The following is a 17,135-nucleotide window of genomic DNA, read 5'->3' on the forward strand; positions in this document are numbered from 1 at the left end:
ACTTTCCTAGCATTGTTCAAGTTATATTCAATACGGAATAGCATAATTGGAAATGTGTGTTTTGCGACAAACTGGTAAGCTTAGGTTAGCTTCTTTCCTTTCTAATAGGTTATGATTTTGTGTACAGGTATTATGCTTAAAAGTACTTCCCCCTCACTTTGAATGAGATGATTTCGCACCCTGGGTAGTGTGATATAAACACCAATAAAAAATACCATTAAATATCAGTAAAGAAAATAATATCAACAATTTCCAGCTCCTTACTTTCTTCATTCCATTATTATACAGCTCATGATTACCATTTCGCTTAGCCACAGCACAACTGTGAGACGTTAAATTTGAAAAGAAAAGTATTTAAGCAATTCATATAAAGTACAAAAATTATTTATTTGTTTCAATTTCCAACATGGAGTACAACTGACTGTTGTTTATGAAGAAAACCTCATACACTTCAAGCGTGCTTTAATCTCCGTTGTTATATGCCTAAATGTCACAAGGAGAGCATTTGGGTTCGAACAAATACGCAATCTTACAAGCATGGCGTAAGATTGAAAAAGGACAACAACACAATGTATAAACATCAGAAAGAGACAAACCACAGGATAGCTTGGAAGGGAGCAGAGATCATAAAAATAGAGAACGGAACATTGGTGAGGAAATGGAAAGAAGCCTGGGAAATTATGAAAACAGGAGAGAAGGTGATAAATTGGAATGCAAGATTCGCGATAAACAAAGAATGGGGAAAAATCTACTTAAGGTTGGTTTAAAGCGACAAGTTTTGCCGATAGATGGCACTACTGCCTTCATATCTCTCCCATGTATTTTTTATCTTTCACGAAAATTCACGATTTCTCTTACAAATTTCAACCTACAGACTTCAAATTTTTAGAAAAGGAACTTCATAATCTATCAAAGGCAATAATCCGTGCTGATTTTTTATTTAGAATTTTCTTCATTGTTGAAATGGCTTGATTGTTGAAATGGATATCCAAACCTTTAACACTGGAATTGTTTCAACAATGAAGAAAATTCTAAATAAAAAATCGGCAGGATTGTTGCCTTTAATAGGTTATGAAGTTCCTTCTCTAAAAATTCGAAGTCTCTAGGTTGAAATTTATAAAATAAATTGTCAATTTTCATGAAAGGTAAAAAATACATGGGAGAGATACGAAGACTATAGTGACATCTATCGGCGAAACTTGTCCCTTTACACTAACCTTAAAGAAGAAAGGAAAAGGAAGAAGAAAGAAAGAGAACAAATTAGTAAGAGAATATAACAAGGATAATTAGAGGACAGAATGTATCCACGAAAATAGTAAACTTTTAATAGGACATGTAGATAGGCGGCGCCAGGATTTTTGGTAATGTGGGTGCATGCTGGGAAAGGATAAGACATAGTAAAAAATATTAACATGGTACGCAATAAAAACTTTATGTACATTTTTAAACAAACTTCATACATGGATACACGTGTACGTGTTATGGATTTATCAAAGAAACATAAGAATTTTTAAGTGTACAAAGATACTTTTTTTCTTGTTTGGAATCACATCAATTACAAGAGCTTTGATTGAAGATGTGGTTTTTATCCACTCAAGCAAAGTTCATTGTGGTTTTGATTTAAACATTTTAAGGGCAAATTAAGATGCCGACACGCGTACACACAATAACAATGGTTTACATTATCCTATTTTCCCACACTATTTTACAATGTGGTCTGGTGCTCCCAACCAATTTTCCTTTTCTTTACGATGTTTATATTCATCACCAACAATATTTCCTTGCTTAAATAAGGGTAAGCGATGCTTAGCATTATATGTCTTTTCCAACCCTCGATCTTGTTTACTACTCCACCTTTTACAAAAATCTACCTGCTCCATTGTCAGGGAAACAGTCGTGTTTAAGGACAAAAAGTTTTGTTTCACCTATACGTCAATTTCGATTATTAATAAATTGTCTGTTTCTCTCTACGAAACCATGATCCTGCGGGTATCGAACCTCTTGATCACTTATAGGAGTAGACGACCCCAATCCCTCTGTAAAGCGTCCTAATTGAGTCCTATTTACCTTACCATTTGTTTATTTAATAAGAATTGTTTATACGCCTAACAAGAGCCACCCGATGGTTCGCGCCACAAAAGTAACAGTTAATTTGTTTCCTCACTGCATTATCAGCTCTAGTAAAGCTAATCATTGAATTATAAATTTCAACATTCCTATTATAGTTAAGGATGTCTGTCATCAGTTCACTCAAAGACTCCTGTTGTCTATATTTTTTCATATCAAATTTAATTCGTGGTTTCATTCCTAGTATCACTATATCTAATACCTCCCTTTCGTTTATATTGCCATAACAAACTTTATGGTAATCCACAATTTTATTTACATATTCAAGAATGTTTTCATTCGGTTCTTGCATTGCATTTAGATATCGTACAGTCAAGTTCCTTTTATCTAATGGAGTAATAAGCATCCGAAACAAGTAACTACTTATTTCTGTCCACTGTCTCGCTTGCTCAAATAAATGCAATAATTCACAATTTATACGCCCTTGTGATTTAGTCAAAGCAGCTAGCAACACTGCTTCAATCGGGAACAAGCCACCCTTTATTATATTATACACAGTGACCATAGAACGAAACAAACCGACATCACTTTTTCCGTCTGTAAACGGAATTTGCTTTATTTTCTCATTAGATAGAACACTTGTATTAACAGCTATCTTATCAAAATTTATATAAAAAAGAAAAAAAAACCTTTGATTAACATGTAAAATTTTATTTTCTTTCTCCGATCTTAACTCACGACCAAAAGGCACAAATGGATTTGTATTGTCTTTTTCTTTTTCCTGCTTTATAAAATCAGCTGTTTCACCACTACTAATGTGCAATGAATGGAGATCCCTCACCCCACTACTGCCCGATAGCAATGGTTGAATTACGTCATCGTCCAACTGCAGTGTGCTGCCTGCACTAGGGATGGCCGGATCCGGATCTGGCCGGATCCGAAGATCCGGATCTGATTGGGTCCGGATCCTTTGGATCCGGATCTCGGATCTGGATCCGGATCTCGGATTTCGGATCTGGATCCGGATCTCGGATCTGGGTCCGGATCTCGGATTTCGGATCTGGATCCGGATCTCGGATCTGGATCCGGATCTCGGATCTCGGATCTGGGTCCGGATCTCGGATCTGGATCCGGATCTCGGATTTCGGATCTGGATCCGGATCTCGGATTTCGGATCTGGATCCGGATCTCGGATTTCGGATCTGGATCCGAATCTCGAATCTCGGATCTGGATTCGGATCTCGGATCTGGGTTCGAAATTCGGATCTCGGATCTTGATTCTTATCCAAACCCACATCCCATCCAAATTATGATAAACTTGAATATCTAAAATTCGCCGAAAGTAATTTCACGAAGTCCTGACAGTGAAGAAGAGAACAGAATATTAAGACGAATATTGACGAGTCTATTTGTTTCCTTCATTCTACTCTAAAGATCAAATGTTTGGCTTACTTAAGAAAAAAAAAATGATCCGGATGAGAGTTCGAATGTCGAATCTAGTTCCACTCGGTTGCAGGACCGAGATGAATATTTAAAATTCCTCAATGCACCTATTTCATTGACAGTTAAGAAAACATAAACAGTTAAGACAAGTATTGACTACTTTTTACGTATATTATCTTGCTCAGTCTGCTCAAAATATCAAATGTATACCCTACAATTAGATTTAATAATTATTTAGTAAATCACAATATGAGCACCGAGAATAAACTATGAATTTTGGTGTCTCTTATCTAGATTTGAAATTTCGGATTCATACATAGAATCAGGCTGAAATATAAATATTTGAGATCTGGAAACCGAAACATGTGCTAGTACCAAGATCGTAGCCGTTTGTACAGTGGCGTATTTACGATTTTGTTTCGGGGGGAGGCTTTGCCTGAAAATGTGAAAATTCTGCAAGATATTTCATATAGTTTACTATAGTAAGTACGATTTCGGGGGGGGGGGCTTAAGCCCGGAAGCTTCTCCCCTAAATACGCCATTGCGAGGTACCTAGGTAATGCGAGCGGAAGGCACTTGCACTAATTCCGCATGTAGTTTAAGGAACACGAGAAATTAAAAACAGATAAATATTCTTTTTCAGGAGTAAGTCGCGCTTTAACATGACTTTTCATGAGTGTTGTGTTCAAATATGAAAACTGTAATAACTTGTTTGAAATAAAAACCTTTTCATTTTTAACAATAAAGTTAGGTACTTTCACATTGGAGAAAAATTAGCAAGGCACACACCACTGATTAGGGTGCTGATTCTTATGGAAGCTTTCACTTGAACCGGAAGATTTCCTCATGTTAGTATCGGATTGCCACAATTCACCTTGCTGAAAGACGTGGTTTATCAGGAGGTCGGACAAGATTCTTTTGAACGTAGCCTGTAGACTGCTTCTAGTCTCAATTATTCCCATATAACAAGACTAGCCATATACATAGTTGGTTCGAAATAAGTTAAAATATCACTAATTGACCTTAAGGGGATAATCGTGATTTAAATATTCGTAAATCAGAAGAGATGTGAAAGTTAAGCGGTAAAATAAATCCGATAATTCCGGAATAAAGAGATTTATATGCAACCTAATGATAGCAATAAAACTCTTTATGTAACATTTTCAAAGCTAAAACTAACAGTTATCTTCTTGAAGAGGGTTTACGGCAACATAGAATATTACAAATCCAATTATTATAAGTAGTACCTCTGATAGCCCTGCATTTCACATCACCACCGCCCTTCATCCTGACAAGTGGGCAATTCACTTACCCACAATGACTTTTCAGGCGTTCCAGTGACATCAATATCTCAGTTTGGATTTGGGATCATGCTTCGGTGAACCTTGACTATCACCATCAGCAGCTATTAGAGAATCAGAACTTATTTCTGTATTAGATAATGTGGGTAACTATAGCTTTTCGTCTATAGAAGTCGGAGAGTGTATGGTATTATCGCAGGAAATATTTGATACATAAAACTTAGATTGTCAGTATTTAGGAGCAACTTTTAAAATAATCAGTTACTGTAAATGTGCTACAGATTAGCCGAGAAAACCCGACAGCCATAGTCGAGTGGTCTGCGGCATTAGGCTGTGGATCCTTTTACTGTAAATGTCTTGGATTCAAATCCCGCTTCAAATGAACGTAAGCCCGATGGTAGGAACCAAAGGACTGTCGTGCCAAGAATTTAATTTGTTTTAATTATCATAAATGCATTCTTTATTATTAAATTTTATCCAATATTTTCTTTTCAACCAGTTTGCGAAACTCAGAGCTAGCTACTTGTTTTCTTTTTAATTCATGTTCATAGTTAGCACAACTAATCACTAAGGAAAAACAATCATTTCAATAAAATTCGCCTCGCGTCTTTCGTAGCTCTAAGTTATTTTCAGCTTTTTTTTAAAAAGCTGAATGGCGTTTTATCACTTTCCCCTCGCTTTCCCTATTTTTTTTCTAGTTTTACCTATGTTTCTTTGCACGGATATTGTGCCTATATGCACGTGCTTAATTTGTTCGTTTACAAAAGCGGGCCATTTTCCTGCCACTATAGAAAGTAGAGTGCCCTGTATCAGAGAAATATTAATTGACGTATGTAAGTGAATATATCTGTGATGAAGTCATAATTTCTCAGTTTTTGCATCGCACATAGTTTCCTCATCCTCATTAATCTCTTCACCCCCGCTTCCTGAATTCTAGTTCTGGTATTCTTTCTTGAGCGAGGCCTATTTAATGGGAGACTGATGTCTCATGTAGGCTTATTAACTATATCATCAACAATAAAGAAAGTAGGGTTTAATTTACACTAATTTTAGAACATTACGTTAGGGGGCGCGGTGGCTCAGTGGTAGAGCGTTCACCTCTGGTGCTTGGGGTCCCGGGTTCGATCCCAGCTCCCGCCAAGTGAACTTTGTGGTGGACAAACACCGTGCTCGTGGGTTTTCTCGGGGTACTCCCGTTTCCTCCCACTTTCTTCATTCCACCATTTCACTTATCTCTCATTATCACCGTCTCCTTTAGCCTAACCGGCATAACCGTGGGACGTAAAACTCAAAGATTTCATTTCATAGAACATTACGTTAATTAAATAATAATAATAATACGGAGTGAGCTCAGGCTACTTGTTAGGATTCTTGCTTCGCAATTGGATTATACCGGGTTCGAATTCGGAGACCAGTATCCTGACTGAGGATTTTTCAGGGTTGTTCCTCAGTTATACTGGGCAAATGCTAGGTTAGTACCTTGATCTAAGGCTCTGGAGACCTTCCTTCCATTCCTTTCCCAATGTTTTCATCTGTTGATTATTACAATGTAAAGTGGCCTCGGAGGATGTATCTGGTAGCTTATAGTAAATAAACAATAACGACACATTATATTTTCACGAAACGTGTGGGTTAATTTAACTATAGCCTTACAGTCCCAATAGATAGCTAAAGTTTTAATATTAATTTCCTGACTTTTAAATACTATTTTCATATTGTTTCAGCTTTCAATTTTCTCATGTATGTTCCACCGAGAATTGAACCTGAGATCACATGAACAAATGCGAATATGATAAATATTTTTGAACACTTTAATATACAAAACACAAAACGCTTCAATGATACGATGCATGGATATGTTTTGGTTACGTCCTGCAATGTATGATTAAAGAAACCTGGAGGGTGAGGAAGAAATAACAGAAATCTCTTTTATATTTACTCCTTCAACAAACTCCTGACCTCAGAAGGGCAAGCCATAAGTTAGGTAATAAAGTCGTACAACGAACACTTTTATTAATACTAATAATACTACACAACCATATCGCTCTCCTGAAATTCTCGTGTGTATGTTTAAAGATCTACTGTTGTTCCACGCCAACCAGTCTATATTTTTTGTTGTACCTTCGAAGTGAAAGATTTGTTGATGGTTGGACTCTAGTAAGTCAGAAACTACTATTAATAAAGAGTTTGTTTTGTCGAGTATTCCTGCGATTAGAAGGGTCTTATCTAAAAGATATTTCATTTGTATATGAGAAAATAAGAAAGTTTATGTAAGAAAGTAAATATTGCAAGGTTAAAATAACATAAAGAACAAAGGTAGCACAAACGTGTTATGGAAACATTTAAAAGCACAGCATCCTACTATATTAGTGAATCCGAAAAAAGTTTTGACGAATTTTAGATATTCAATTTTATCATCACAATTTCAGATGTAGGTTTGAATACGAATCAATATCTGAGATTCGGATCCAGATCCGAGATCCGGACCCAGATCCGAGATCCGAATTTCGGATCCAGATCCGAGATCCGAGTTTCGGATCCAGATCCGAGATCCGGACCCAGATCCGAGATCCGAGTTTCGGATCCAGATCCGAGATCCGGACCCAGATCCGAGATCCGAATTTCGGATCCAGATCCGAGATCCGGACCCAGATCCGAGATCCGGACCCAGATCCGAGATCCGAATTTCGGATCCGGATCCAAGATCCGGATCTGAGGTTCGGATCCGAGATCCGGATCTGAGATTCGGATCCGAGATCCGGATCTAGGTCCGGATCCGGCAAGATCCGGATCCGGATCTCACTGGATCCGGGATATCCGGATCCGAAAATTTTTGGCCATCCCTAGCCTGCACCTGACTCAACACCTGCAGTGTAACTGCTTGTATAATTTCCACTATTAATCGAAGGACTTTCCTCACTCCACATTTCGTCTTGCAAATATGATAAATCCCAATTACCTCGCGCACATTCAGGGACTATAATTCCTTCATCGCCTCCTACACAGCCATTTAAAACGAGTTCTGCCCTAGTATTTTCCATACTTTTATCACTTATTAGGCTATCTATTACAAACAACAGGGGAAAAAGAAAAGAAAAGAATCGAACTTGTTTTAGCAATAAATTACCCATATGCCACTGCAAGAACCTGTCAATCCAGCTTTGATCACATACAACATATCAATATAATTTTTAGCAAGACTACAAATTTTATAATTATATTGTCTTTTTTCCATGAATCTAATATATACAGTGGCGGAACAATGGCCTTAGGCGCCCCTAGGCAAAATTCCTAATGGCGCCCCCATCACCCATAGGATAGGCTCCGTGCATCGTATAGGCTCCGTCAACTATAATTTATGCATACGCGCAGAAACGGTCATAAACCGGAAATTATCAAGTGAGAGGGTACTGACTGTTTTCCTTTTTGTATCGTTATAGTTAGAGCCCGGATTTCCATACACAAACAAACCCCGAAATATGCATGCAAATATACACGAAAAATATCAAAAATATGCATTTAAAATGTTAAGATGTGCACTGAAATATAAACTTTTTTTTTTTAAAAAAATAATATTTCAACATCTTATAAAAATATATCACGTTAATGACCTCTGATGCTTCAACTATGAACTATTCCATAGATTTTATTCTGTAAACTCTCGACGTTTAACAGTGAGAACCGTTTTGTAGATTGAAAAACTACTTTCTACATCAGCAGAAGTCATTGGTGCATGTAAAAAAACACCAAATGTCTTCTTGTGGTAGGTTCTCTTCTAATTTCAAGTTTTCATCATCAAGTATATCTGCAATGTCACAGATTGTTTTGTACCCGGGATTTTTGCCTAATACGTGGCTAAGTTTATCTGATGCTATTTTAGCAACACCGTGAGTTTCACTGGAGGAAGTCTGCGATAATTCGCCCAAAAAGGAGAGTGAATGCTGCGAAGCATTGTTACGGCATTCCAACTGCCTGATAATTTCAGGTATTCTTGAGAAGTGGTTGTGTATGTACTTAATTTTGTTCTCAATCCCACTTGTAGAGAAACATTTTTGTGACACATAAATAGCAGTTGTGTCACCAGAGTTTAGTGAGTTTTAAATTTTCTGGATAATATGACACAACTTCTAGCCACGAGCCTCACCGGGTTAAAACTGGTTGCGGGAGCTAGCGGAACATTTTTCGAACGCGAAATATACGTACGCACAATGGAGCTTTCACAAATACTTTCTTTATATTTGATACAAGCGCACCTACTTCTAGATATTGGCATGGGCGTCTCTGGCGGGGGGGACGGGGGGACGTGTCCCCCCCAATATTTTGAAGTGACATAATCTAAAATTCCACTGAGATACTAGCAATTAGATCATTTCCTTTGATGTCCCCCCCAAATTTTACATGCCAGAGACGCCAATGGATATTGGCATCTGATTTTTTCTGCTGAACGATGAAGACCGTGTGCAAGACAAGTCAGGGGACTAATTTTGGATACAACATTTTACTCTATTATTTTATACAACGATATTATTTTACATCTGCGTTTACAAAGTGATTCAGTTCACTTTAAATATAACCTACTTTCTCGTGATATAGTCTGTAATATGCTAGTATGCAGCAATAAAATTCGGAAATATGCTGTGTCCTCCAAAGTTTACGAAATATGCATGCACATCGAAATTCACTCAAAATATGCACTTGTATGCGCTATCATTTGCGTCTCAAACAAATCCGAAGTCAGTCGGAAAGACAAAGATATTTTCCATACGTTCCTGCATGCTAATATAAACATGCATTTTGCATATAAATCTGGGCTGTAGTTATAGTATGTCTTTTAAAAGTAAACTGGACAGAGTGCCCTGTTCATTAAAAATATACTCATGTAAAATTGGGATATTTTTAAGGTGGTAGTGTAAATAAACAGTAATGGATCAACCAGTATTATCAAAAGGATTTCAAATATATATATATATATACAGGATGACAAGAGATAACCCGTACGAATATTTGTTACCATACATTTATTAAACCGAAAGCATTTAGCAAGACAACACGAAATACCAAGATGATGGGTATTTAGGAGCAATATGTTCAGCAGGTTTCAAAGTGGCCACCCTTTGCGGCACTAAAGACGTCCAAACGTGGTTAGCAATGTTTGGCGATGGGCCGCAGGTCCTCGGGCGACAATCCGTACCTCATGACGCAGCGATTGCTTCAGCGACTCCAAACTTTAGTAGCGTGTAGTGCATACCTTGGCCTCCAAAATCGATCATACACCGTAGTCCATAGGGTTAGAATCCAAGGTATAGGGCGGCTATTCCACAGACGAGATTAAGCCCGGAAAATGGGTTCTGCACCAGTCTTGCGGTCATTTTGCCCTGTAGACCGAAGCAGAGTCCTGTTGGAAAGTCCATTCCTTATTACCGAAGTGCCGTCTCGAGAATGTCGCGAAAATACATGTCGTGGTTGATCTTAACCCTTGATCCACGAACATCAAGGCGGTCTTGCCACTTGCGCAAATTTCACCCAAGACCATAAAGACTGCGGATTTTGGTGGTGTTCGACGGTGGCTAGGTGCCAGGAGCCTCTGCGGACCAGGTACTGTCATGTTGGTGGATGTGCGCCTGCTCCACGGTGAACAGCTGCTCATCGGTGAAGAGAATGCACTCCCATTGCTGACCTACGACCCGGCACTTGAGAAGGAGGCATCGTTCGAATCGCACGAGCTTGTTTTCGTCAGTGAGCAGCTAAACTTTTTGGAGCTTGTACGCATTGAGGTTGAGCTCCCTTTTATCCATTTTCAGCATCGATTCGCGGTTGATCCCTGTACAACAAGCTATTTTTCTGACGGAGACCCTCGAATTTCGTTACATTCTATTTCGATGAGCTTGCGGTTCTTGGACGTGTTGACGTTGCGCTTTCTTCCTCTTCCGGAACGATCGCCTTCATGGACGAGCTCCTGCAATCGCCTAACTGTGTTGGAGACTGTAGGTTTTGGAACACCAGGCAAACGAACAATTTTACATTGACGCTTTCTTTGAAAAAACAGTTCTAACATTGCTCTAAACAAAGAAAGAAAATCCTCGTTAGGAAGACGAAAAAGCATGTACAAGTATACACAAGTATCCAACAACACAAATCCTGGGGGTCCAGACCCCCCCCCCGAAATCCAGACTTTTTTTGTAAATTTAATCTAATTTTAGGGGCAATTTTACAATTTTTAATATAATTAACCTCAAATTGTGTTTGGACCCCTCCTGAAATAAATTCCTGTGTACGTTACTGATCACAACGAAACGAAAAACAAACTGGACAAAGAGAACAATAAAAGCCAAGAAATCAAAGTCAATACTTATAAAGAAAAAAATCATCACATTAAGTACCGGTACCAACTTAATTACCTCTGAGTCTAAAATTTCCAGTCAACTTCATATCAATATAACAAATCATTTGCCAATAAAAAGTAGAATAGGCTAAACAATTTCGTCTAGAAACTGATTAATTAGAATCGTAGTAGCACAAATCTTCCAAATAAACCTATTCGCTCGTCTATAGGTTTTACAATTTTAGATCTTACTCCTACCGACCGAGTACATCCCTTCTAAGGTGTTTATAATGTCAAAAATGGCTTCGGGTTACTTAAAATCAAAATATTAAACGTGTTTTATTCTGGTATGTCAAGGGGAACTTCCCAAAAGTTCTAGAATTCCCCATCACCAAAATTTGAAGATATAGCTTAAGAGGCTCCATCACGGCGAAATTAAAGATATCGCTAATTTTACAGTAATTCTGTGATATCTTCAAATAGATAAAAATAATCAAAAAGTGGAACAAGACCTCCCTAGACAATATTATTTTACATGATATACCATTATCACCATTCACTTATCTACTTTCAATTTCAAGCCATTTAGAAACCCGGCATTTATTTTCGCGTTTCTAAATGACTGCAAATTTTTTTATAATACTTTGTGAAAATACCAGACACAATTCAAAGATTTCTGATAATTATCTGATACACTTTATGTCTGTGACCTGGACTGCAAATATCTACTTAATGTATTAAACTTTGAATTTTCGTATTTTAGATTTTTATAAAAGCAAATGCACGAATGGAACGAATTGCAAATAACTACCCCATTTATTTTCAAAAAGTTATGCCTGGAGATTAGAAGTAAACTGTTCTTATTAGTTGAACGACTGGCAAACAGTTGAAATTGTTTTTAGAGAATAATCTAGTTTTCTTCTAATTTCAGGAACTTCACAAGGAGAACAACCTAACTACGTCCCAGCAGAGTCTGGAGTTGAAGGTATTACTGTATTATTATTATTATTATTATTATTATTATTATTATTATTATTATTATTATTATTATTATTATTATTATTATTATTATTGTGACTACCAGAGCCGTAGTTAAGGGGGGCCGTACGGGGCAGTTGCGTCACCCCCAAAAATTATTGGCGCCCTATTAAATCAATATTGTCGGTTTGCAAAGAAATAGATTTATAAAAAAATTTCTTGCTCCCTCTGCTCACAATTCAAACATTTTAAATAAGAGTCCCAATAAGTTTTTATTTATTACTTAAAGAATTTTTTATATAAGATTTCTTAATGAGGATATGATATACAAGTAATCACTTTGTAGTGTACGCACCAGCGTTTTCAAAATCAAAGACTGTCAAAGTATGAAATTCGAGTTCGGCATTTGATGGTGATGAAATTGCTTAGTTAATCACGCTTTCTACCCAATCGGGTTGATTACGACCACGACTGTGAAAATGAAGGTATGAAAATGAGAGGAGTGTAGAGACATACGCAAGCTGCTGCTTGCGCGGGAATATTACAAATGAAGGTAAACGAAGGGAATAATAACATTTTCGAACTTGAAGCAGTTCTAGAATAGGAGCTTAAGGGGTCGCAACTTAACCTAAACGAACTTTGTCTCTTTCAAAGACTCATCACTACTTTTTTATTCCATTAACATACTAAATGTTTCCAATTTGGATGAATATATGGGGATCATTTCTGCATCAACTACTTGTATCGTCAGAATATATTTTGTTCATATGTATCTAGTTGAGTGATACTTTTATCTATCTACATACACACAAAACATATACACACATTATACGTATATATATATATATATATATATATATATATATATATATGAGTGTGTATGTTTGTTAGTATTTATAATATCTTTATTATTAATAAGTAACCTTAAATTCAGAACTTTCATTCATTAAGAAATTAAGTAATTACTATAATTTCAAACATATGCAGTAGCCAAACTAAATATATTTTGGATTTTAAAAACAAACATTAAACATATTCTTCACCTCCATTGATCAGTATTGAGAAATTCGCAAAGAAGGCTTCTTCTGAATTTCCGTCACATTTTATATATATTTTTTACCGTAAATAATTGAAATTAAAATGCTATTTGTTTTGTAACATACAGAATCAAATTATAAAAGTTTACAATCATTACTGGAAATTAATATTGTCACCCATTTCGAACATTTTAAAAGAACATAGTTTCTAATGTATTGAAATTCTATTTATTATCGATGCTATGAAACGTAAATAGTTGTAAAGAGCATGATGAAAATTCCATTAAAATCCTCCTACGGTAGGGAAGCCGTATTAGACATGAAGTAAGTGGACGCAGGTGGTGGCGTTGGACTGGTCCGGGTCCCCTGAGCACAGTGGTGATGTCAGAAATTGGGCCTAGAAATGGGGTCCGAAATTTTGTGCACAGGTTCTTTCTATACGGCTATTAAACATGAAATTGTTGTAGGAGGGTGGTGGCGTTGGAAAGATTCAGTCGTCTGAACACAGTGGTAACGTCAGAAATCGGGCCTTTGCCTCGAAGCCATAGAAATGGGGTCCCGAAGTTTTGGGTTTGGGTTTCTTATATTCGGCTGTTATACATGACGGTTTTGGATGCAGGTGGTGGCGTTGAAAAGGTCTTGGTCCCTTGAGCATTGCATTGATGTGAAAAATCAGCTTCGGGTTCCGAAGTTTTGTGTTGTGTTGTGAACCTTTGCTCTGGTTCAGTCTCAATACCTAATTGCGCGAGATCCAACCATCAATTCAGCTATAAATATGGTTTCAATTTGCGCAATCAGGTATTGGGATTAAGCCATAGAAAAGGTATGCGACACAAGTCAAAAACTGGAGGCCCAGATCCGATTTCTAATATCAACACAATGTTCAAGGGACCAAGACATTTCCTACGCTACCAATCTGGTCCAACAACTTCATGTCTAAAAGGCAAATAGAATGGATACGAATGCAAAGCTTCGGGACCCCATTTCTGGAGCTTTGAGACCAGAGCCCGATTTCTGACATTACCCTGTGGTCAAATCACTAGGGCCTTTCCAATGCCACAGCCCGCATCCAACAACTCCATGTTAAAAAGAGGAAAAGAAAGGACCTGAGCCCTGAACTTCCGGACCCCATTTCTGAGGCATCGAGGCTAGGCCCGATTTCTGACATCTCCGCTGTGCTCAGACAACCCGGAGCTTTTCTATGTCACTACCGTCGTTCAACAACTCCACGTTTAATAAGCAAATAGAATGGACTCTAATCCAAAACTTCGAGATCCCATTTCTGGAGCATTGAGACCTAGGACCGATTTCCGACAGTACCCTGTGCTCAAACGACTAGGGCTTTTCCAATTCCACCACCCACGTCCAATAATTTCATGTTTAAAAGGGGAATAGAAGGGACCAAAGCCAAAAGCTTCGGGACCCCATTTCTGGGGCTTCGGGTATTGGATTCGATTTCTGACATCACCGATTTTTTTTTTTTTTAATTTAACCTCCACTTTCCCCTGCCTTTGCCATTTCATATGGTATTATTAAATGGCAGACGCTACTGCCTCTTACTCGTAATTCTCTCTCTATTACTTTTTTATATTTTTTCATATGATTTCTCTCCTCTTTTCGTGATTGGCCGTTAATTATATTACGGTGAGGCGAGGCTTATCTTTTATTGGCATACTTCAAACAAAAATTTAAATCATGCCCTATTCTTTATCTTTTTCTTTCTTTTTTCATATTGTTTTTATTTCCTTTTTTTTTTAAATGAAAAGATCCACAAAGGTTCACACACACACACATACATACATACATACCAGGTATACATGAGCAGGAAACACCTTGCATAACCTGTAAAGGTATAAGCTGAAAAGAGAAAAGAAATAATTAGTAAATAATTTAAAACAAATTCTTTAAAAGGAAATCGGATTTCCAGATTTCCAATCTTTCGTTAGTTGTTAGTTTTGGAAAACATCATCAGAAGTGTTTTGGTCTATCTGAATTTCTCTCATCAGCTTTGTAAAATCTTATTTTCTCTTTTCTCCTTTTAAAACAGTTGTTATATTTTAAAATCCTGCCATCACTAGTAAAACACTAAGCAAAGCACTAAACACTAACACTAACACAAAGAAAGAACGTGAGGTTTAAGTTCTAGAATTGTCATCGGAACTTAGCTTTTATGTTTGATTCGATTAATTTTATTTTCTTCTTATTCTTTATTTTTTTTTATTTACAATGTAGGATGTGGGTCTTGTTAATTTCACCCTTTCATCCTTTCTTTGCTTCCGCATGTTCCTTGAGACGTATCTTGCAACAAATTGTAATTTTTCTAATTCATTTTATCGTTTATTATTCTTTGTATATTATCCCTTTTTAATTGGTCCGTTGTTTCGCTTATTTTGTTATTTGTTATATAATTATTACAATTCCGGAAGACATGTTCTGGTGTTTGTACTTCATTACACATACATTTATCATCGTTAATTATATTAAGTTTTCTCAGATGAGATTTATACGGTCCATGTCCAGAGACGTATGATATTAATTCACTGCTTATTGTTCCCATTTATTCTCTTATTTTTAAGTTTGGGATAATGGTTCCGGTTCTTTGTCCCTTTATTAAGTTCCTCCATTCATCTTCTCACTTCCGTTTAATCAGTTTGTTAATATCAGATTTTAGCACATCACCGATGTGCTAAGGAGGACAAGACCTTTCTTACGCCACAACCCGCTTCCAAGAACTCCATGTTTAATAGTCAAATAGAAGAAACTCGAACCCAAAAATTCGGAACCACATTTTTGGCGCCTGGGTCCGATTTCTGACATTACTACTGTGCTCAGAGGACTCGGGCCTCTTCAATGCCACCACCCGCGTCCATCAACTCCTGTTTAACACAGTTTCTCTGACGTAGGAGGATCGGCTCCAAAGCTCTTTCCGTAACTATTCTCCACATGGAATTGTATACAACCAAAGGTAGTTTTGTCAAGTTTAACAGGAAGTTCAAAATAAGCTTTTTGAAAACAGCTCTTATTTGTAAGAGAATACATAATGATCGCTTTTGGCTGTTGCAATGGTCAGTCCAAGCAGCTTTATAAAAATTCAGCCTAGTGCATCTCTTATATGTAAAAAAGAAAGAAGAAAAAAAAAGCTTGGTAAGGTGTGTGTGTAGGGAGCCGAATTCTACTTCACCCCGGGCGCCACAATCTCTAGCTACGACTCTGGTGACTACGAGAAATTATTAGAGGTTTTTAATCTAGACGTTTTATCACAAAGAAGAGAACAACAAACGTTTAGAGTCCATTCTAGGAAATAAATTAAACAGTCAGTACCTTGTAAATAATATCTCATACAAAGTAACAACTCATAATGTAAGGAAAGCAAATTTATTGTGTAAGACCAATATAAAGAATTTGTGTAAGACCAGTACAAAGAATTCTGTATAAGTGCCTTACTTACTATACGTAATAACAGAAGACAGGACTCTTAGAAATTAGGGTTATGTTAGGTTTTTAGTACTTTTATAATGAAATGAAAATGAAATGAAATTTTTGAGTTTTACGTCCCACGGTTATGCCGGTTAGGCTAAAGGAGACGGTGATGATGAGTAATGAATGAAATGGTGGAATGAAAAAAGTGGGAGGAAACGGGAGAACCCCGAGAAAACCCACGCACACGGTGCTTGTCCACCACAAGGTTCACTTGGCGGGGGCTGGGATCGAACCCGGGACCCCAAGCACCAGAGGTGAACGCTCTACCACTGAGCCACCGCGGCCCCTACTTTTATAATGTTGTACCCTGTTATAACAACAGTTCATACTGGGACCGTGGTGGATCAGTGGTAGAGCGTTCACCTCTGATGCTTGGGGTCCCAGGTTCGATCCCAGCCCCCGCCAAATGAACTTTATGGTGGACAAACACTGTGTGCGTGGGTTTCCTTGAGGTTCTCCCGTTTCCTCCCACTTTCTTCATTCCACAATTTTCATTCATTACTCCTT

General features: G+C 37.4%; 1 protein-coding gene across 6 annotated transcripts in view; it reads left to right on the plus strand.

Annotated features, from left to right (window-relative positions):
* Nucleotides 1-17,135, plus strand: part of LOC145683708 (uncharacterized) — a 179,682-nt gene that overhangs the window by 105,488 nt on the left and 57,059 nt on the right. For all 6 annotated transcript variants that reach the window (XM_081755150.1, XM_081755153.1, XM_081755155.1 and 3 more), the window contains one exon: nucleotides 12,065-12,118. In XM_081755150.1, the coding sequence (XP_081611276.1) occupies nucleotides 12,065-12,118 (54 nt within the window). The remainder of the gene's footprint in view (nucleotides 1-12,064; nucleotides 12,119-17,135) is intronic.

This window comes from Thermobia domestica, chromosome 4, assembly GCF_964235325.1.
Source record: "Thermobia domestica chromosome 4, izTheDome1.hap1.1, whole genome shotgun sequence".
Lineage (NCBI taxonomy): Eukaryota > Metazoa > Arthropoda > Insecta > Zygentoma > Lepismatidae > Thermobia > Thermobia domestica.